This window comes from Cucurbita moschata, unplaced genomic scaffold, assembly GCF_002738365.1.
Source record: "Cucurbita moschata cultivar Rifu unplaced genomic scaffold, Cmos_1.0 Cmo_Scf00022, whole genome shotgun sequence".
Lineage (NCBI taxonomy): Eukaryota > Viridiplantae > Streptophyta > Magnoliopsida > Cucurbitales > Cucurbitaceae > Cucurbita > Cucurbita moschata.
Window position 1 is genome coordinate 1155207 of NW_019268538.1, and position 22276 is coordinate 1177482.

General features: G+C 38.5%; 4 protein-coding genes across 4 annotated transcripts in view; 3 read left to right on the top strand and 1 right to left on the bottom strand.

The window, feature by feature from the left end:
• The first annotated feature begins 395 nt into the window (after positions 1 to 395).
• Positions 396 to 10152, top strand: LOC111459442. The gene is made up of 15 exons (XM_023102350.1): positions 396 to 642; positions 798 to 881; positions 1971 to 2044; positions 2189 to 2222; positions 2372 to 2430; positions 3309 to 3423; positions 3532 to 3569; positions 4776 to 4873; positions 4952 to 5007; positions 5106 to 5355; positions 5480 to 5595; positions 6905 to 6961; positions 7811 to 7876; positions 8024 to 8098; positions 9813 to 10152. Exons 1-15 carry the CDS (start codon positions 478 to 480, stop codon positions 9873 to 9875), a joined length of 1350 nt encoding a protein of 449 aa, XP_022958118.1. The 5' UTR covers positions 396 to 477; the 3' UTR covers positions 9876 to 10152.
• Positions 10153 to 11382: 1230 nt separating this feature from the next.
• On the top strand, positions 11383 to 12876 carry LOC111459443. The gene is made up of 2 exons (XM_023102351.1): positions 11383 to 11792; positions 12077 to 12876. The coding sequence occupies exons 1-2, from the start codon at positions 11750 to 11752 to the stop codon at positions 12739 to 12741; spliced, it is 708 nt and encodes a 235-aa protein (XP_022958119.1). The 5' UTR covers positions 11383 to 11749; the 3' UTR covers positions 12742 to 12876.
• Positions 12877 to 14117: 1241 nt separating this feature from the next.
• LOC111459440 (uncharacterized sugar kinase slr0537-like) lies at positions 14118 to 18316 on the top strand. The gene is made up of 5 exons (XM_023102349.1): positions 14118 to 14695; positions 15547 to 15809; positions 16875 to 16992; positions 17169 to 17377; positions 17632 to 18316. The coding sequence occupies exons 1-5, from the start codon at positions 14291 to 14293 to the stop codon at positions 18056 to 18058; spliced, it is 1422 nt and encodes a 473-aa protein (XP_022958117.1). The 5' UTR covers positions 14118 to 14290; the 3' UTR covers positions 18059 to 18316.
• Positions 18317 to 18959: 643 nt separating this feature from the next.
• The window catches only part of LOC111459180, a 5780-nt gene continuing 2463 nt past the window's right edge, over positions 18960 to 22276 (bottom strand). The window contains exons 4-7 of the mRNA XM_023101953.1: positions 22049 to 22164; positions 20940 to 21128; positions 20165 to 20307; positions 18960 to 19383 (exon numbers count right to left, since the gene is read on the bottom strand). Coding sequence (XP_022957721.1) covers positions 19202 to 19383; positions 20165 to 20307; positions 20940 to 21128; positions 22049 to 22164 — 630 coding nt within the window. The 3' untranslated portion in view covers positions 18960 to 19201. The remainder of the gene's footprint in view (positions 19384 to 20164; positions 20308 to 20939; positions 21129 to 22048; positions 22165 to 22276) is intronic.

Here is a 22276-nt window from a genome sequence, read left to right on the forward strand (position 1 = left end):
TGTTTGGTTTCTATTTAAATTGGTTTTTTTTAATTTAAAAAAAATAAAAGGCTAAAAGACGCTTTTATCCCTATACTTCATTGAAATAACGATTAATTTTTAAACTTCAGGTTATAATGATTAGTCTTCCAACTATTAAAAGTGTATAAATTTAATCTTCAAATATTAGTATATAATTGTTTATTTGTTATAAATTTAATAATAAAAACGTTGTCGGGTTAAATTCTTAATAAATAGTGTTTTTTTTAATTTATATTTTAAAATTTGGTGAAGTCAATTTGAATCAAATTCAAATTTTAGTCATTTCTGGATCCATTCGGTTAAAAAAAAGTTACGTAGGCGTATTGCCACGTGGCAATGAGGAGAGTGGTATAAATACTCCGAGGTTTGAGGAGAGGAGACAGAAATAGAAAGCGAACACAGTCGGAAAAGGAAGCGAGGAAAGTAAAGGACAAGGGGAGGGCTGTCTCGGTATCAATGCCAAACCCCGAGATCAACACCACCGGAACCGGCATCGGCGACGAAACAATCGCCGACGCCGGTAACTCTTCTCATTCCAATGGTAATCTCAAAGATTGGCACACTTATCCGGTTGCCAGATTGCCCTCTCGTAACAGCTCCTCCAAGTACGATTTTGTTAAGGTAAATTTTGTTTTCCATTCAATTATTTGCTTATTTCTGGAGTGGATTGATGCGAATGTAAGAATTGGATCAATTTTGGATGATTTGATGTTCCCTTTTGATTTCTTGTTTGGAATTTGCTTCGGAATTCTGCTTCGTTCTATAATTTCTGGCAGGTGAAGGTGTGGTTGGGAGATAACGCAGATCACTATTATGTCTTGTCGCGGTTTTTGCTCAGCAGGATGTTGACAGTGACCAAGGTATAAGTGCATCCAATTTTTAAAGAGTTTTGGCCTAAGAGCCTTTGTTGGTGCCGTGCTTGTCAGCAACCCTTTTGATTTATTGATGTATTTGCTTTACATTTTGAGATCCCACGTTGGTTGGGGAGGGGAACGAAACATTCCTTATAAGGGCGTGGAAACCTCTCTCTAGTATACATTTTAGAACACGGTGGAGAAGCCTAAAGAGGGCAATATCTGCTAGCGGTGGGTTTGGGCTGTTACAAATGGTATCAGAGCCAGTCACTGGGCGGTGCGAGGCATTGTTGGAGTAGGGCTAGATCTTCTCCATAGTAGACGCGTTTTAGAATCGTGAGACTAACGACGATATGTAATGGGCCAAAACGGATAATATATGTTAGTGGTGGGTTTGAGCTATTACAAATGGTATTAGAGCTAGACACTAGGCGGTGTGCTAGCGAGAACGTTGGCCCCAAGGGGGTGGATTGTGAGATCACACATTGGTTGGAGAGAGGAACGAAACAATTCTTATAAGGGTGTGGAAACCTCTCTCTAGTAGACGTGTTTTAAAACCTTGAGGGAAAGTTCGGAAGGGAAAGCTCAAAGAGGACAATATCTATTACAAATGGTATCAAAGCCAGTCACCGAACGATGCGAGACACTGGTTGAAGTAGGGCTAGACCTTCTCCATAGTAGACGCGTTTTAAAACCGTGAGGCTGACGACGATATGAACGAGCTAAAGCGGACAATATCTGTTAGCGGTGGGCTTGGGCTATTACAAATGGTATCAAAGCCAGACACTAGGCGGTGTGCTAGCGAGTACGCTCGCCCCAATGGGGTGGATTGTGAGATCCCACATTGGTTGGAGAGAGAAACAAAACATTTCTTATAAGGGCGTGGAAACCTCTCTCTAGTAGACACATTTTAAAACCTTGAGGGGAATCTCGAAAGAGAAAGTCCAAAGAGGACAATATCTGCTAGCGGTGGGCTTGAGCTGTTACAACATTATATTCAATCTATTCTCTGCTAGGGAAGCAAACGATGTATTTGTAGACACAGGTTTGTTTGAATTCTCATTCGTATGCTAATTCTAACTCTTCTAATTTCAGATTCCAAATCATCTTGCTATCAAAATTGCATTGGAGCTCAAGAAGCTGCTTGTAGATAATAGCCTTTTAGATGTGTGAGACATATTCTTATCTTCTCCCCTCTTTGTCATTTTCTGCACTTCCTGTTCCAAGGAGAATGAATATTACCTTCATCTCTCTCTCTCTCTCTAATTATTTTTTTAAAACACTATTGACTTTGTTTTTTAATACTATTGTAGCTCACAATCTGATTTGGAAGCTAATATTTTCAAGGTATATGATCTCAGTTGAACGTTTTGGTCCTATACCGATACTACTTTGACCATGTTGCTGAAAAATACAATGCTGATGAATTACAATCCCTTTTCATTATGTTGTAATGTGTAGCTATAGCTAACTTTCTTCTAGGACACTATATGCAGCTCATGGAGTTGCGTGGTTATGGGGAAGAGTACATAAATCGGTATAAGATGATGACTAGGTTCGTACATTTATTTTCTTTCGCACGAGACTTATAAATATATGCATAATGTGTGCTTCCCTTTTATTGTCTCTCTGTATTCTCCGTAACTTTTACGAACGGTTCTCACTTTCAGTTGATGTTGATGAAAATGTAATATTATGTTTTATCGTTCTTGAGATCATACGATGACAAGCACTCTATCAAGAGTTTCGTCGTTCTTCTACTAATGTTAGTCTGATGTGGGGGTGGGCGTGAACCTTGGATCGTGAGGGACAAAATAACTAAATAAAGTTGGAAATCCATAGCTTTTGATGTGATCATAAAAACACCCAACTCATATCGATCAGAGAGATGAAAATCAAGCCACAATTGGCCATTCATTTTCTAGTATGGTGCCTAGTTAATAGCGACCTGCTTCCACTGTCAAAATGGATTCTGTGCAATTCCGCTTCATCCATGGATCAAACTTTTCAAAACCTCCATGTCAGGAATTAAGGATTTCTTTTCTTTTTCGAGAGCCCCCATTGCATATATAACCCTCTTAAGCACCATTGTAAACACAACTTAAGTATGAGAGTTTCAATGAATTGAGTCTTGTTATGACCTTTGTCTATTGCTTTATGCATTGAACTCATTTTTCAATTCTTGTGCATAGCTTAAAATTTTCATGTCTTAGAAACATTCAAGTTTATTTTGGTCTTGAAGAAGTGACTAGGACTTCTGTTCTACGTACTCGTCTTAAAGGTATTCTGCATTTAACTTCTCCTTCAGGTCGAACAATGAACCTAATGCATTTAACCTCTCTCGTATCGTCTTTCCAACAGAATATGGTGCAATCCACCATGGTATTGCATGCCACTCACATATGTTGCTAAGCTCTATGCTATCTTTTCTAGATTTCACCATCAAAGGGTCCCATTGGTGATTCTTGTATGTGGAACTGCCTGTGTTGGGAAGTCAACCATAGCCACCCAACTTGCACAGAGACTTAACCTGCCAAATGTTTTACAGGTCCTGCACATATATATATATATATATATTAAACTCTCTCTCTGTTCTATAGTTATGTGCTAACTCTTTGTATAACTGCCTACTGCTAACATTCTTTTATTTCTTCAGACAGATATGGTATATGAATTACTACGCACATCAACAGAGTATGTCATTAATTTATTTTTATCCTTCATATAAAACAAATTTTGTTATATTATGGGTTAAAGCTGTTTAGTATAGATACGATAATCGACTATCCTTCTTTAAGAGTAAGTCTTTCTGCCAAGCATGAGATATCTAGCCATAGTTTTGTGTGTGTAGTTAACAGTTATTCTCATATGTTTCTTAATTGAAATCAGACTTATTTTACTTGAAGTGGTTCCACTTGCCAAATATTTTGATAATTTTTCGTCTTCTCTGTTCTCGAGGCTGAGGCTTTTCTGTAGCTGTCTTTGTGGGTTATTTTTGTTTATGTTCTCTCTCGTTTAATGGAGGGTGAGTTTTTTTTGTTAACTTGCAGTGTTTGGTTTTCGTTTTCAGGCTCTCAGTCGGTTTGTTTTAACCTGTTTAGGGTTTTCGCTCAAATCGTCACTTTTTGTTGGTGTTTTGAGTCGTTTTTCTTTTTTGGTTGTTTTTTTCCTCCCTTGTGAAGTTTGTATCATTTGAGCATTAGTCTCTTGATATTCCATCTGTAAGATCCCACATCGGTTGGGGAGGAGAACGAAACACCCTTTATAAGAGTGTGAAAACCTCTCCTTAGCAAATGTGTTTTAAAACCTTTAGGAGAAACCCAGAAGAAAAAGCCCAAAGAGGACAATATCTGCTAGCTGTGGGCTTAGGCTGTTACAAATGGTATCGGAGCCAAACACCGAACAATGTGCCAATGAGGAGAGTGAGCCCCGAAAGGGGGTGGACACAAGGCAGTGTGCCAGCAAGAACGCTGGGCCCCGAGGGGGGTGGATTGTAAGATCCCACATCGGTTGGGGAGAAGAACGAAACACCCTTTACAAGTGTGTGAAAACCTCTTCCTAGCAGACGTGTTTTAAAACCTTGAGGGGAAAACCCAAAGAGGACAATATCTGCTAGCGGTGGGTTTGAGTTGTTATACCAGTTAAAAATAAAAGACCAAATGATAGTGATTTGTAATCCAAGAACCATAATTCATCTTCTCTTTTATTTTAGCATCATTTCTGTCAGATTGTTAATATCTTGCCTAGGGAGGGGATGTAACAAGAAACCAAATCCTCTCGTTTATTTAATTACTTCGATATTAGCAGTCTGCACGTGCATTCATTTTTTGACTACATTCCCGCCTTCTATGTTCCTCGAACCTCATCGAAACGCTTATTCTCTTCCTTTAAATATTTTAGCGCTCCACTGACATCAACTCCTGTATGGGCACGAGATTTTAGCTCTTCAGAGGAGTTAATTACCGAATTCTGTAGAGAATGCAGAATCGTTCGTAAAGGTTCGTCATCCCTTCATTGTAGAGTTTTTCGCTATCCCATTCGGTGATGGCTTCTATTACTCAATATTTTCTGTATAGGTTTGGCTGGTGATTTGAAGAAAGCTATGAAAGATGGAAAGCCCGTAATAATCGAGGTGAATTTAGTTCAAATCATAACTTTTCAGATTTCAATGAAACACCAAGTCTTGTTTCCTTTCAGAAAAAAAATTAATGGCTTTGCTTAAAATTTTAGGGAATACATTTGGATCCCAGTATATATTTGATGGATGATGAAAGTAAGACACCAGCTAATATGTCAGCAAAAGATACCGAAACGAATCCTTTATCAACGACATCAGATAATGAAAGTGCAAAGCAAACGAAGAGTTGCACCTGCATTACGTGTTCTCCTACAAAAGAGTTCGAGCACAACAACCAAGAGAACGAAGGGCTGGATTCTCTGGAAGCTGTAGATATGGCAGGAAATAGCGCTCGAGTTACAGGTTGGTTTGAACTCTGAATTTTGCGCTTATTGTGTTCAATATTTTGTTTGGCCTCCTCATAGAATTGAAGAATGCTAACCTAAGTGTTCATGTATAATATTTTGCATTTTATGGTGTTATTCAGATGAAACTCAGAATAAAGGGGAGACGGATCGTTCTGCTTCGGTCAGGAAAGATAAGTCTGGTGCCGAGCCAATAATCATTCCCATAGTCTTTAAAATGGCTGAATTTGATCACAAGGTTCGTTTTGTTTAAGTTTATTTGTTTATTTACGAACAACGAAAGAAGCCTAGACTCGAACATAGCATGGGACGCTATGTTCGGGCATGACATAGCTTTGGTCATTCATTAAGAAAAACTAGAGAGTAGAAAGCAAATACTTTTAATGCCTACAAAAAATTAATGCTTACCTACTTTGAGTATTCCAACTTTCTCAAAAGAATCAAATGAATCTCTAGCAATACATCTATGACTTAGTCTCTCTCCTTTGAATATACTAGAGCTCATATACTAGAGCTCTTGACCGAGAACAAAGATTATTATGGACTACTAGTGTGAGATCCCACGTCGGTTGGAGAGAGGAACGAAGCACCCCTTATAAGGGTGTGAAAACCTCTCCCTAGCAGATGCGTTTTAAAATCGTGAGGCTAATGGGGATACATAACGGGCCAAAGCAGATATTGTTTACTAGTGGTGAGTTTGGGCTGTTACAAATGGTATCAGAGCTAGACATTGGATAGTGTGCCAGCAAGGACGTTGGGCCCCCAAGAGGGGTGGATTGTGAGATCTCACATCGATTGTAGAGGAGAATGAAACATTCCTTTTAAGGGTGTGGAAACCTCTCCCTAGTAGATGCATTTTAAAACTGTGAGGCTGACGATGATACGTAATAGGCCAAAGCGGACAATATCTAGTAGTGGGCTTGCGCTGTTACAGCTAGATCTTCTGTACATTGTGACATCGTCTTGTTTTGCTTGTGCTCCAATTTCTCTTACGAGTTGCACAAATAGCTTTAAAGCTAACGATCGAAGAGTTGGTGCATAGGCGCCACGGATGACCCATCCACTTTTAGGATCCATGCGACACCCATTGGATAAGGGATTGATGGGTTCTTTCTAGAATTGGTGATTTGGTGAACTTTTCACGGTAAGAATTAAATTGTTATAAATTCTAGAGTACGGGAACTAAATTGTTGCAAACTAAAGTTTAGAGACTAAACTATTACTTCCATAAAACTTTCGGGACAAAAAGTATTTTTTAAAACTTTTCTTGAGAGAGAAGAGACCATAAAAAAACCTTGTTTATAGCAAGTCATATAGTCTTCTTCACACCATGGAAAGGGCGTCCCACAAAAATCGAAGTACGAAATTCGAGATGTTTGGCAAAACAATGGACAAACAAAAAACATCAAGCCCTGTTATCTGACTGTTGTTTCTCTATATCATAAGTTTTCGTTATATGAATTTTCTCACGTTTTCGATCTTTGTTTTAGTCTTGTTTATAACGTCTTGTAAGTTTTAGTTGTAATTAGTACTCTCATCTTGTTCAGGCATTACTAGAGGAATGGATCTCCCCTCGAACATTTAACGACAAATATCCTCTCCAGGTATATAAACTCCTCGAATATTCAACGCACCAATCGGGAACATAAAATTGTAGGGGGGCCCTTTCTGATTAACAATTGTATGTTTTTACAAATGGTATCAGAGCTACACCGGGTAGTGTGCCAATGAGGACGTTGGGCCTCTAAGAGGGTGGATTGTGAGATCCCACGTTAGTTGGAGAGGGGAACGAATCATGCTTTTAAGGGTGTGGAAACCTCTCCCTAGCAAACGTGTTTTAAAATCGTGAGGCTGACGACGATACGTAACGAGCCAAAGCGGCCAATATCTGCTAGTGGTGAGCTTGGGGTGTTACAAATGGTATTAGAGCTAGACACCGAGCAGTGTGCCAACGAGGATGTTGGGACCCCAAAGGGGATGGATTGTGAGATCCCACATTGGTTGGAGAGGGGAACGAAACATTCCTTATAAGAGTGTGGAAACCTCTCCTTAGAAGACGCGTTATAAAACGGTGATATATAACAAACCAAAGTGGACAATATCTGCTAGCGGTGGACTTGGGCTGTTATAAATGGTATGAGAGCTAGACACTGGGCAGTGTGCCAGCGAGTACATTGAGCTCCCAAGAGGGGTGGATTGTGAGATCTCACATTGGTTAGAGAGGGGAACGAAACATTCCTTATAAGACTGTGGAAACCTCTTCCTAGCAAACGCATTTTAAAACTGTGAGGTTGACAGCGATACGTAACGAGCCAAAACAAACAATATCTACTAACGGCGGGCTTGGGCTTTTACATGGTAAAAGGCCCATTAAAAGGACTCCTATTTTCATGTGAGCTCTGTATCATTTGCTTTATTATTTAATTCCATTTCTAATACTTTCTTTGTTTCAGGATAAAGATAAGCTTATAGCTAACTTAAAAACGATTCAGGGATATCTTTGCTCATTCAAATCACAGGTTTGTTCCTCGGCTGAACAATTGTTATTCCTGTTCGTGGATAGATTGATGCAATTCTTATTAGGAATTAGTGGGCTGAACTGATAGTGTGTGATCAAGTTTAGCATATATCATTTGTTTATATTCTCCTTAAATTATTTGCCACAGGGCTTGATAGTTGTTAACATATCAGCAACAACATTTCCTCAAACACTCGATTGGCTGCATGGATATATTCTGCAGGTAACCTTGGTTTTTTTTTTTCAAAACCGGCCTACAGTTGTTTATCTTTTTCGTGTTCGTGTCGTCTTCTAGTACACTCTCGTGCGCTTTCTTTTCTCTTATCTAGCCAATGTGAGATTTTATTTGTCCTCTGATAAACCTGAAAGCTATTCGAGTTCTCCATCATACTAAGTTTAGCTATTAGATATATTTACTATCCCAGCTTGCTTGGACGTTTCTTAAACTATGAGGATATGTCGGAATATGTAACAGCCTAAGCATACTGCTAGCAGATATTTGTCCTTTTTAGCTCTTTACGTATCGCCGTTAGCTTCACGGTTTTAAAACACGTGTGTTAGGGAGAAGTTTTCACCCCCTTATAAGGAATGTTTCATTCCTCTCTTTAACTTATGTAGGATCTCATAATCCACCCCCTTGGGGATCTAGTGTCTTCGTTGGCACACCACCCGGTGTCTGGCTCTTATACCATTTGTAACAGCCCAAGCGCACTGCTAGCAAATATTGTTTGCTTTAACCGTCAGCTTCACGGTTTTAAAAAGTGTCTGTTAGGGAGAGGTTTCCACACCCTTATAAGAAATGTTTCATTCCCCTCTCCAACCGATGTGGGATCTCACAATCCACCCGACTTAGGGGCCAACGTCCTCGCTGGCACACCACCCGATGTCTGGCTCTAATACCATTTTGTAACAGCCCTAACATACCTCCAACAGATATTGTTTGTTTTATCCCGTTACGTATCGTCATCCGTTTCATGGTTTTAAAACGCGTCTGTTAGGGAGAGGTTTTCATATCCTTATAAGAAATGTTTCGTTCCCCTCTCCAACCGATGTGGGATCTCATAATCCACCCCCTCAGGGGTCAACGTCCTTGTTGGCACACCGCCCGGTGTCTAGCTCTAATAACATTTGTAACAGCCCAACCACACCACTAGCAAATATTGTTCGCTTTAGCCCGTTACATATCGCTGTCAGTTTCATGATTTTAAAACGCATCTATTAGGGAGAGGTTTCCACACCCTTATAAGGAATGTTTCATTCCCCTCTCCAACCGATGTAGGATCTCACAATCCACCCCCCTTAGGGACCCAGCGTCCTTGCTAGCACATCGTCCGCTGTCTGACTCTAATACCATTTGTAACAGCCCAAACACACCTCCAATGGATATTTGTCTGTTTTAGTCTGTTACGTATCGTTATCAGCTTCATGGTTTTAAAACGCGTCTGTTAGAGAGAGGTTTCCATATCCTTATAAGAAATGTTTCGTTCCCCTCTCCAACTGATGTGGGATCTCACAATCCACCCCCTCGGGGGCCAGCGTCCTCGTTGGCACACCGCCTGGTATCTAGCTCCAATACCATTTGTAACAGCCCAACCACACCACTAGCAAATATTATCCGCTTTAGCCCATTACATATCGCTATCAGCTTCACGGTCTTAAAACGCGTCTGTTAGAGAGAGGTTTTCACACCCTCATAAGGAATATTTCGTTCCCCTCTCCAACCGACATGGGATCTCACAGAAGAAAAATCCTTTGGCCTATAACATAACGATAATATGTAATCATGTAAGGACTGTTTTAATAGATAGATTCCATAGGATCTATGTTTTCAATCCTTTATTGCAACGACCATGCCAGGAAGTTCTTCTCTGTTGTATGAGTATCATTGACTATATCAGATATCATTTTGAAGATTTGGTTGTTTGTTTTGTGGGCAGTGCATTGAACAAGGCATATCACCTGTATCAAATGGAAATGCAAGACAGTCCATTGAACACTAATTAAGAACAAAAAATTTGTTCATGTTCCAGCTTATCTTTCTTCACCTTTTTACTTCACAAACAGCAGCCTGCATCATCAAGAGCTTTTTGTGCTGTTGCGGGGAACTATTTTTTTCTTTTAAACAAATTTCAATTTTTAGTGAACATTACATTCAGTCTATGATTGCAGCTTGAAAACATTAATTATGAGACATAAAATCTCATAGCTCATGTTATCCATGTCTTTTATGTTTCCTATGTTTATTTTAAATGAAGTTGTTTATTTGAGAATTTGTGTTATGGAGTTCGAGCCGATTTTGTAAACCAACGTTGGTATTCATATGCCTAATAAGTGAGGCAGCACGACGGAGGAAAATATGACGAATAATGATACTATGATGTAAAGTTGAGTTGTATCCTTAACTAGTCTCACTTGGCTAGCTAAGACCTCACTATGATTGGTTTGGTTTTGTGAGATCACACGTTGGTTAGAGAGAGGAACGAAACATTCTTTATTAGAGTGTGGAAATATCTCCCTATTAGACTTGTTTTAAAACTGTGAGGATGATAACGGTACGTCATGGGTCAAAGCGGACAATATTTGTGAACGGTGGGCTGTTATAGATGATATCAAAAGTAGACACATGGTAGTGTGCCAGCGAGGATGCTGAGTGTCACGGTCATGCTCGTCCAAGGCAAGTTGCCCATGACAAGCCCAACCCTTTATGTCGTGTTTTACTTTTGTATTTCTAGGAAGTATGACGTTTCAGAAATATCATGTCTAGGCCTGTCAGACATGAAATGTCTCAGAATGTACTGTAGGGAGATACGACTAGTTGTCAACTTCTCCCTACCCAAGGTTATATACTGTAAGCCGTTGTTATTTATCTCTTGCTTGCTTATATAACGTCTCTTTCAAAAATTTCTCTCTGCCCTCGTTTTCTAAAACCTTCTCTTAAAACTGAGGCCAGAGGCTCGAGCATACGTCGCTTAGCCGTAGGCGACGCAAGAACGAATTGGCTTAGCTCACTTGTCGTTGGAAAGTGAGTGCCGCACAATCGCAAGTCTGCTGCCATTAAAAGTGTGATTGTGACACTGAGGCCCCAGGCGGTGGATTAGAGGTCCCACATTGGTTGGAGAGGGGAATGAATGCATTTTACAACTATGAGGCTGACAGGGATCCGTAACAGGCCAAAACAGATAATGTCTGCTAGCGGTGGGCTGTTACAAACAATATCAAAACCAAACACGGGACAGTGTGTCAATGAGGATGCTGGTCTCTCGTGGATTTTGAGATTCTACATTGATTAGAAAGAAGAATGAACGCGTTTTAAATTGTGGGGCTAATGTCTATACATAACAGGCAAAAGCAAACAATATCTGATAGGTTTTTAATCGAAACCGGAAGAATTTAGTTTATTCGATTTAAAAACTTTAAAGAACAAGGTGTTTGTCACTAATTTTAACCTAAATAAATGAATCAAAGTAAACCGTACTTAGCTTAGAACCGTATAAAAAGAATATAGAATAGACATTCAAAACCCCTTTTAATTAAATTTCACAAACTCCCTCCATGGGGAAACCCTAGCGGTCTCCCGCTTCGTCGTAGCACCTTAGCTTAGTAATTTGGTCGGCCAATCCATGATGTTGAGCGATAATCGGCAACAGTCCATGGCATTGCATTGAGTATCCTAAAATGTTCCGAATTTCAGGGCTTAAAGTCTTAAGTTCTGGCAGGAGGTTGCAGTCACCACCTCTTTCTTCGGCAATCTAGGGTTTCATCGGGACGCCTTATTAAGCTTCAAATTCTTCTCAGTTCTTCCCAGCAATGCATCGTTTGGATCTTTGAAAGATGAGTGTATACATTCTTTCACAGTCTCATACCTCGTCAATTCATGCGGAATGCCATTACAGACTGCTCTGGATGTGGCTTCCAAGGTAAAGTTCAAAACTCCGAAAAACCCTGATATAGTTCTTTCGCTTCTCCGAACTCAAGGATTCACCAAATCTCAGATTTCGAAAATTGTTAAGCAATTCCCGAGACTGCTGTTTTTTTAACTCTGATAGAACTCTTTTGCCCAAATTTGAATTTCTGCATTCCATTGGGCTCTCCAAGTCAGAATGTGTTCAGATTGTATATTCATGCCCGTTTCTTTTGGGGAGTAGCGTGAAAAACCATTTAATTCCCTGTTACAACTACCTTAAATCTGTGCTTGTTGTAGATGAAAAGGTCATCAAATGTTTGAAGCGTTCACCAAGGGCATTTCGTCAGGTTTTTCCAGACAAAATTGCACCCAACATTGAATTGTTACGAACTTCTGGAGTTTCTGATGTTTTGATTTCATCTTTGGTTTCGAATGTTCCTGATTCAGCATTCCGTAGGCATTCCAAATTCCGCAGCATTGTTAACCAAGTTAGGGATATGGGATTCGACCCTTCAAAAGTTGTGTTTGTTGAGGCCATTAGAGTGCTCTCTGGGATGAGTTCTCTCACCTGGGAAAGAAAATTTAAAGCTTACAGTAAGTATGGTTGGTCAAAGGATCAGACCCTCTTAGCTTTTAAGAAGTTTCCACCATGTTTGAGTGTTTCTGAAGAGAAGATCTTCAAGAACATGGACTTTTTTGTGCACAAAATGGGTTTGATGGCAGTGGATATTGCTACAAAACCCACTGTGATGGTCTTTAGTTTGGAGAAGAGGATAATACCAAGGTGTTCTGTTGTCCAAAGTCTGTATTCAAAAGGTTTATTAAAGAAAGAATTGAGCATCGCTAGCATCTTACATCCTACAGAAAAGACTTTCCTGGAGAAGTATGTGACCAAGTTTCCTAAAGATGCTACTTGGCTGTTGCATTTGTATACTGGAGAGGTCAAAATCTTTGATGTCTAACCTTAATTTTATTTTTGGTCCTTGATTCATTGATTGCTATGGTCCATTTTCTTGGATGAACTCTTAACTTTTTGGCTCAATATTACATTTTTGGTGTCTGTTTAAATGAAGCTTTTTGTTTCTTCTTGCCTTGAATTTTGCCTGCTCAAGTGCTCCCATTGTAAGTAAATATTGTCCGTTTTGACATGTACGTATTACTATTAGCCTCACTGCTTTGGAACGCCTCTACTAGAGAGAGGTTTCTACACCTTTATAAGAAATGTTTTGTTCCCCTTTCTAACCAATGTGGGATCTCACAATCCACCCCTTGGAGCCCACATACTCACTCGCACACCGTTTGGTGTCTGATTGATACCATTTGTCACAACTCGAACTCACCACTAGCAAATATTGTCCGCTTTGACCTATTATGTATTGTCGTTCTCCTCACGGTTTTAAAACGTGTTTATTATAGAAACCTCCACACCCTTATAAAGAATGTTTTGGACTATCTCCAGCCAAAATGAGATCTCATAGTATTATGTTTCGCCGTTAATTTTGTACAATTTTCAAGCATGTGTAATGCCGTTAATTTTGTAGCTTAAGATGATTTCCCGTAAATATGTTGTTTTGCTGAGTTATTTGAGTTGGATTGGCTGATTCTTTACACCATTACTTCACTTTCAGTAACGGAGGTTGAAGATATGGAAAATCTGGAGAGATCCCTCTTCCAGGGCACCATGTCTCATCATCTCATCCATCAATGGCCTCCTGCTTCTACTTAATTCTTTGATTAAAATTGTGGTTTTAGAAAGTGAAACCTTCAATATTTGCTTTACTTTGTAATTACATCATCATTATCTTGTATAAATAGTGATCTAATAAGAAATCCATCCAAAAAGAATTAGGTTCGAGTTCAATTATATCTATCTTTTTACAACCCACTCACTCAGTCGTCAAACCACAATTTATCACGTGATCGAGAACGGCGACCAAAGTATTGGTCAACACAAAAATTTGAGCGTAGAAATAAAGGCGTTATCTCTTGCTTTTTACCTTAAAACAAATTCCATCTCATCCCATAGAATTTTTTAAGACCTTAAAACAAATTCCATCTCATCCCATAGAATTTTTTAAGAAAAGTAATTAAGTGACCTAATTTTTTTATAATAGACAATTTTAAGATTAAAAATTTGTTGATAGAATAATGGAATTTGAAAATAAAGATATTTGATCATTAAAAATAATTTAAAAGCAAATAAATTTAAAATGTAAAATTAAATATTAAATTAATCTTGAATAACAAATACATGTTCTAGAGCAATCTTAACTTGGGGATCAAATTATAGATTTTTCAAAAGATTTGCGTAAGAACATTCTCCAAAACTCTCGGAAGAAAAACAAGAATTAATATTCATCCATTTGTGGGGGAAGTAGGTTTATAAACTTATTATCCGTTTCCCTACAGATGGGGGAATGGGGCGGTGGGTGGCTCTGCTGAATTCCGCCATTTTTGCGTTTCTTTGATGCACCGATTCACCACCACTCGCTCCAAATCCCATTCGCTGCGATGTCTCTCTATTTTCCCATTTCTTCTCTTCCTCAATTTCACTTACCCTTTTCTTCTCAGCCTCTCTCTTACCCTAACTTGACTCCTCTTCATTCACTTCATTTTTCCTCTTCTTCATATCTTCCTTCTTCCTCTTCCACTTTCATTCACCGATGCACAGTTGGCGCCTGCTTCAGATTCTCTTCCATGGCCGGAGCCTTCGATTCTTTAACCGGTTTGTCTTCCTGTCGTGTTTTTAGCGGCGATGGGACAAGGGAGTTTTGTAGCGGGAGCGAGGAAGAAGAGGAGGAGGAGGAGGATGAAGGCAACGTCTCCGATGAAGAATTTGTGGTCGGAATTGAAGAATCTAATGACATAAATGGTTTGCCTGATCGATGGGATGTCTTGGGGCTTGGACAAGCTATGGTAATTTTCCTGTTTTTCATGCTGTTTCTTGAGGAAATTTCTGTATTGAGATTTAAATTATTGCGAGTTTGGTGTTTGATTCTCTCTTGTTGGATAACTTGCTGATTTGAGTGGTATTGAGCTGTTGTAGTTAGAGCAATATTAATGAACACATTGTTTATGTAAGCGTTAGAAATTTTGATTTGGTAGAGGTCAAGACGGTTCAAGGGAAACTTTCTTACGGGATGGGATGATGTTAAAAAAGAAAATCACCTATCTCATAGTCTTGTTTAGTGCTCAGGTGACCACTACAAGATTGAATTTAGGCTAAAATAGGACAAGTTAAGGTTCACACTGCAATGGGGTTGTAAAATATACCTCCCAGCCCTTCATCCCTTGGACGTAGGACTGGTCAAATGGTACTTTACACTCCCACTTTGGTATAACCTCCTAAGAGGAGTACTTGACAGCTGGTGGTGGGTTTTTGGGATGGTATGAATCGGCTCCCTAGCCCGTAGCAGCCAGTACTTCCCACCGGGTTTTCCTATTTCGGGACTATATGCAAGATGAAATGCTTAGGTGTAGTGTGGTGGTGGGTGCTTATTTCAAACAGGTGAACTCGAAATTTCTACATATTCAATTTTGAACGAAGGAAACAAGAACAATGGGAATGTTAGTTCATTTTCAAGTCAAGGGAGAAGCCAAAAACGATAGATTTGAGGCTGATATTCTATGGTGTAACATGCTGCGGCCCTAATATTTATAGATCGTATTGTTCCATAGGAGCAACTTCAGTTTCTTATTTGATGTAATTTGCAATGATGATTTGTGCTAATTCTTGTGTTCTTCATTGGTGTGGCAACATTATTTAGGTAGATTTCTCTGGTATGGTGGACGATGAGTTTCTGAAGAAGCTAGGACTAGAGAAGGGTACAAGGAAGCTTGTAAATCATGAGGAAAGAGGCAGAGTGTTGCGGGCGATGGATGGCCACAGCTATAAGGCGGCTGCTGGAGGGTCTCTTTCCAACAGCCTTGTGGCCTTGGCAAGGCTGGGTATTAGACCCATGAAAGGCCCTACTTTCAATGTAGCCATGACTGGTAGTGTAGGGAGTGATCCATTGGGCAGCTTCTACAGGTCAGGCTAGACTCTAGTTTCACTTTATATTTTGTCTTTTTGCATTCTCGATTTAAATTCGTTGGACGACATGAAACTAAAGTACAAAGAAGTTGCGTGATAAGCTCATAGGCACCACGTTGATGGATCCATTTTCTTGGAGTGTCATTGTAACCACCCAGATCCACCGCTAGCAGATATTGTCCTCTTTGAGCTTTTCCTTTCGGGCTTCCCCTCAAGGCTTTAAAACGCGTCTACTAGGAGAAGGTTTCTACACCCTTATAAATGGTGTTTTGTTCTCCTCCCCAACCAATGTGGGACATCACAATCCACCCTCCCAATCCACCCTCCTTTGGAGCCAACGTCCTTGCTGGCACTCGTTCCTTCCTCCAATCGATGTGGGACCACCACCAAATCCACCCCTTTTGGGGCCAGCATCCTTACTGGCACACTGCCTCGAGTCTACCCCCCTTCGGGGAACAGCGAGAAGGCTGACACATAAGGTGTCTGGCTCTGATACCATTTGTAATGACCTAGGCCCACTGTAGCAGATATTGTCCTCTTTGGGCTTTTCCTTTTGGGCTTCCCCTCAAGGCTTTAAAATGCGTCTGCTAGGGGAAGGTTTCCACACACTTACAAAGGGTGTTTTGTTCTCCTCCCCGACCAATGTGGGACATCACAGAAGCAATCTTTATAAGGGTGTGGAAACCTCTCCCTATCAGACATGTTTTAGAACCGTGAGGCTGACGAAGATACGTAACGGGCTAAAACGGACAATATCTGCTAACGACTAACGGTGACCTTGGGTTGTTACAAAATTAATGAAAAAATTTGGTAGTTCAATTTAGAAGCATTTTCTTTCAGCATGACATGGTGTTCTTCCCTTTCTAGATATCACTTTTTAGAGATAGATAGCACCCAAGTTTCTGAGTCTATAACTATATTACAGTATCTGAACAAAAAGTCAATACCTATGAACAAAGTTGTAGAACAGTTGAAGTTTGAGCTAGCTATTTTCGCTTCCCCGTTTGTTCTCGAATTGAATATGCGCTCATAACTATTTTCATGCTTTAATTTGTTTCATAGGACGAAACTAAGACGTGCAAATGTTCATTATCTTTCTCCTCCTGTCAAGGATGGGACAACAGGAACAGTCATTGTTCTTACTACCCCTGATGCTCAGCGAACAATGCTTGCGTATCAGGTAAACGTTTATTTAAACGGTTTTTTCCATACCCATATGTGAGTATCTGAAGTGGTAATTTTACAATCAGTTTTAGATGGCCCTTTTCGGTTCTCGATAGTCATAGCTGGTTGGTTCGTTTATCGAATTGGACTAACTTGAAGGGATTCTTCTGGATTTGCTATTTGATATCTCAGGGTACATCTTCCATTGTGAATTATGGTCCAGCGTTAGCTAGTGTAATTAGCAAGACAAATGTACTTGTAGTTGAAGGGTATTTATTTGAATTTCCTGATACGATCAAAACGATTCAAAAAGCATGTGAGGAAGCACATCGAAGCGGTGCTCTTGTTGCAGTCACGGGTTCAGATGTCTCTTGCATCGAAAGACATTTTGACGATTTTTGGTAATTTTCTTTTCAGCCCATTTTCGATTTTGTTTTATTTACTTTGATAAAGAACAAAGCTTTCATTGAAAAAAATGAAAATCTTCAAAAGGGAACTCCACTAGACTCTACTGTGACAACTAGAACGTGCGTTCGAATTGTTGTGCATTGTTTCTTTTTCACGCTAAGATGTTTTTTCGTTCATTCGTTCGATTTACTTCTCTTCCGGATTAAGCGAGTCATTATTTAGAATATCTTTTCAATTTTATTATCAGGGAAATTGTGGGGAACTATGCTGATATTGTTTTCACAAACCATGAAGAAGCTGGAGCTTTATGTCATTTTGACTCCAAGGAAAGCTCTATATCAGCGGTAAGATATCTTAGTCATTTCGTTCCCCTCGTCTCAGTCACGGATGGGCACCGAGGTTCTTACTTAGGTGTTAAAGGAGAAGCAGTATATATCCCACCCTATCCATGCGTACCTCTCGATACTTGTGGTGCTGGAGATGCATATGCATCTGGTATATTGTATGGTATCATGCACGGAGTCACGGATTTGAAACAAATGGGAACATTTGCAGCCAAAATCGCAGCCAGAGTCGTCGGGCAACAAGGAACTCGTTTAAGCGTTCAAGATGCCATGGAACTTGCAGATTCGTTTTCTTGCTTTCAGTCTGATATCGGTTCATCGCATGCCTAGACTGTATCATGCAACTTGATCTTTAAGCTCATTTTCTTTATTAAGGGCTCAAGACTCCATGGAGATCGTTCAAGGGTTCAAGGTGCCATGGGAGATGGCATATTCATTTTCTTGCTTTCAGTCTGATATCTGAACTGTACAACTTGTTCTTTATTGAGTTCTCTCATCAAAGAAAATACATATGAAAGTGAAGATGTATGGAGATGCGCTTGTAAGCCTCACATGTTAGTAAATGTGTATATTGTTTCTTTTTTCCTATATATCTTTTAAGGTTAAACTAAACTATGATTTTCGTCCCTACATCTCGGGACTCATTTGATTTTAGGCTTCGGTCTATACATTTAGTTATATAGTGTATACGATGCCTTTGGAGCTTAAGCTACAAGATAATTTGCATACATCTATCTTTTTGGGGTGCAAAATAAGTCGAAAAGAGATACGTGAAGAAATTAATATCTTAAAATTACATTAAAAAGTTATTCCTTCCCATATAACACATACATACAAACTAACCAATACAATACATACAAACTAACCAATACAATTGAACATTCAAAATTATACAAAATTCACGAACCAACGAACGTGACTAATAAAGCATGCAAAGCAAAGTTCAAGCAAGACTAAAAAATGAAGCTATAGAAATATCTATACAAATTCAACTAGGAAAATTTCCTCACCTTAGATAAATTCATGAAATTAGAAATAAAACATGAATCAAGCTAGAAAGTAAAAAGCATCCGAACAGAGCAAAACGAGTTGAAACCCACAAAAGATAGCCTCTAATTTCATCAAATAAAATTATAAACTTGAGTAATAGTGAAACTAATATTTTTTCAAGACTTTAGGAGAAAGACCTTCAATCAAACTCCTAAATTCATAAGAGAAGGAAGGGAGCATAGATATTAAGAGCACAAATGGCCCAAATATAAATAAATCGTATGTATACACTGTTTCAAAGACATATACGTAGGTAGCCTCGACGATATATGATATAAACACATTTAAGAAGGAAGAGAGACCAAATATATATATATATATAAAAACAAAAAAGAAAATATCAAAAACGCTGTTCTTCTCAACTCAGTAAGCCTCAATAGTGTTATGATCAAAATTAAAAATAATAACACTGACCAGACATCTTCAGGCGCTTAGTGATAGAGATACAATTGAAGAGATCTTGATTTTTCGAACTTTAGAAGAATATTCCATCTGAAATACTACCATTGTATTGGATCCTATTGTTATTTCCTTCCACTCGGAAGCAGAGGTCCCCTCATTTTGATAATTCCGAGTAGAGTATAAAACACGAAGTCTTGAAGGACCTGCATTTACAAAAAGAAAATATGAAGAAAGGAAGAAATTTGATGAATTTAAAGTGCAAATATGAGGAACTACTAGTTCATGGAATGATCCATCCAAAACTTCATCGAACTCTCCAAGGTCTTAATTGGTGGTTGAAAGGGACTACCATTTTTCCTCGAGAAATTCTCTCAAGTTGGTGGTTGTAAGGGAAGACTGGAAATTTTGGAAGACAACTTAAAGATCTATTCTTCGTTCTTTGAAGTTAGAATCTTAGAAAGAAACAACAGGATCTTTGGTGAGAAGCATAGATATCTCTGTTACTTTTTGGGACTTTGTAGAGTATACAGCTTGTATTTTGAAACTTCTCCCCAAGCTATATTGTCATTACGTGACTCTTTGCATCTCCCCATCTTCCTTTAAAGATAGAATAGGATGCAGTAGTTCCTTGACAGGGGAGATGTATCATCTCCTGTTTTTAAACTTGATTACTCCCTGTATAGTTCTTTTGAACGTTAAAGTTCTTGAGCGTTTTGTCATGAAATATAACCCCAAAAAAAATCTCAATATGCAGAATTTATTACCATAAAAAGAGACGTGTATGTTTTGATGTTTCAGCCTTTATCATTCAATTTATTTTCCTATATTAGGCCAAAAACAAAATAACTTTAAATATAAGATCCACAGACAGCCTTAAGATCATGAATTTATCTTTATTGACCGATTTAAAGATGCTCACTACTAACACGTGTAAAGCATATTGTGTGGTATATGCATGAAGCCTGTAATGAATTTGAATATTACCAAATCCGATCGTTCTCATCTTCTGGATGACTATGCAACTAACTTTTGATCTTTTGATCTCTCTCAAGGCCTGCATATCTTCTTTCTTCCCTTTGAACTCCAGGAATTCTCCCAGAACAAGGTTATTTCCTTTTAATTCCAACCTGAAGGGGCAGAAAAGGCAGAGATTGCAGAGTAAAATGTTCAGATCATTATGTGCGCAAACTAGTACTTTCAAGCAACTTAATCCCCTTGTATATATTTTTACTATATGTAAATAATAACCAGTATATTTTTCACATTACAATTATTTTTCAACTTCTTATGACAAAATTGTAGTCATATGGAGTGCAGATGTGTTCGTTCTGTAAATCACTAAATATAACTAATTTACTGATGAACATATATAGTAATTGACATCCAACTTCTAAATTATAATGTATAACATGTGATACATGCTTTAAGAAGCTAGTGTAGATGAAGAGGGAAAAAAACATATCAGCACATTTCTTATGGCAACAGCTTAGCCATAGTCCAATCGCAAGTTCCCTCTAGTCTTGTTAGAAAAAAAATCCTATGTTAAGATTTCCAAAGTTTGTTAAGGAATTCATAAGGGACCTTCCTGCTTCACACAAAACATAATAAATATTTCGATAATTGTTTACGATATTCTTTCTTCTCAAAAAATTAAAACTTATGCATCTAATGATTGGTAGAATCGACATGAACAAATAGATGGAAAAAGTAAGGTGACAGTTCATGCAATAAGCAGTGCATTAGAAGTATGCGTACAAACCTATCCCACATGGGTGCAGTGTTGAGGACAAAATTTAGCTTCTCATCCTTCGATTCCTGTATCTCTTTTTTCCCTCCACGCAAAGCACTCTTTATCCAACCAGAGAACATGCTTTTTGGTTCTGGTTTCAACTGCATCCACTGATCATATGTGATGACTTCAGAAGGAAAATAGTTTGAATGGACTGTTCTGCACTTAATAACAAGCAACTTTCAGGAAATTGTTGAGTGGTGCAGTGGATGTCATGATACAAAAATCAAAGATTGCTTCATATCTTTCCTATGTTCCATTAATAGTGAGAACTCAATGTGATATCAAGTTCACAATAGAGAGAAGTTCAGTAATATTTAAATTAGACCAGTGACAATGAGGCATATCAATTCTCCATAGGTTAAGGTGTCAAAGGGAATTGATCCGTTATAAGACTTCACTAAGTCTAAATTTAATTCTCTCACCAAAGCGTTTTGAAAGTCCTGAGATGAACTTCTAGTTTCTGTAAGGAAGATTGTAATAAGCTCATATAAAGAGCTTACTTGAATACTTCCCTTTATATCAACGGAAATCTTGAAGAGTATTGCAACAGAGATTGAGGAGAGTTTATAAAGATCATTCTTGAAACTGAACTAAACCACCAATAAACATTTTCGTAATATTGAAGAGGAGGGCGTTGACAGAATCCAGTTTCCATCCTCTACTCTAACTTGGGAGAGTTTTGTTCTCTAAGTTTGTTTGAAAGGTGTTATTGCACCAACATGTCAATTAATATTAATGTTTCCATAAATTAAGACCTCAATATTTACATTGACATTGACATTGTGAACCTTAGTGATGTAGATATCATATGACATGTATAATCTACCAGTTTTTCACAAATTGGAATATTTATCTGGCTTCAAGTAACTATTCTATATCCACTTTTGAATTAGTAAAATGTTAAGTTCACAGCTTGAACTTGAAGAAATACTTTTGCGTGCCTCATCCAAAGAATGGTTAATAGAAAGTAACAGAGACAATGTGTTGCGATATTTCAAGATTATCGGACTACCTTCTTCAGTAAGGAACCAAGTCCAATATCAGAAGCGTAAAAATAGTGATTAACCATTACATACCGGAATTTTGGGTTGGGAAGCAAAACTTTCCACGACAAATATCCTTCTGGCAGTGCAACTCCTCTCCGCTCAAGGTATGACTCTAGAATTGAGGCCCATCTTCGTGTCTCAGCCACCTGTATTTAAAATTAAACATACGATATAAATATCCATTTCTGTATCTCATTTTCTTTTCTTTTTTCTCTCTTTTTTTTTTTTTTTTTTTTTTTTTTTTTGGAAACTTTCGGA

Coding starts and splice junctions, on each gene's coding strand:
- LOC111459440 (XM_023102349.1), top strand. CDS start 14,291: ATGTCTCTCTATTTTCCCATTTCTTCTCTTCCTCAATTTCACTTACCC. Junction 14,696..15,546: donor TGGGGCTTGGACAAGCTATG/GTAATTTTCCTG, acceptor AACATTATTTAG/GTAGATTTCTCTGGTATGGT. Junction 15,810..16,874: donor CCATTGGGCAGCTTCTACAG/GTCAGGCTAGAC, acceptor TTTGTTTCATAG/GACGAAACTAAGACGTGCAA.
- LOC111459442 (XM_023102350.1), top strand. CDS start 478: ATGCCAAACCCCGAGATCAACACCACCGGAACCGGCATCGGCGACGAA. Junction 3,424..3,531: donor ACCTGCCAAATGTTTTACAG/GTCCTGCACATA, acceptor TTATTTCTTCAG/ACAGATATGGTATATGAATT. Junction 6,962..7,810: donor ACGACAAATATCCTCTCCAG/GTATATAAACTC, acceptor TCTTTGTTTCAG/GATAAAGATAAGCTTATAGC.
- LOC111459443 (XM_023102351.1), top strand. CDS start 11,750: ATGCGGAATGCCATTACAGACTGCTCTGGATGTGGCTTCCAAG. Junction 11,793..12,076: donor CTCTGGATGTGGCTTCCAAG/GTAAAGTTCAAA, acceptor TGCTTGTTGTAG/ATGAAAAGGTCATCAAATGT.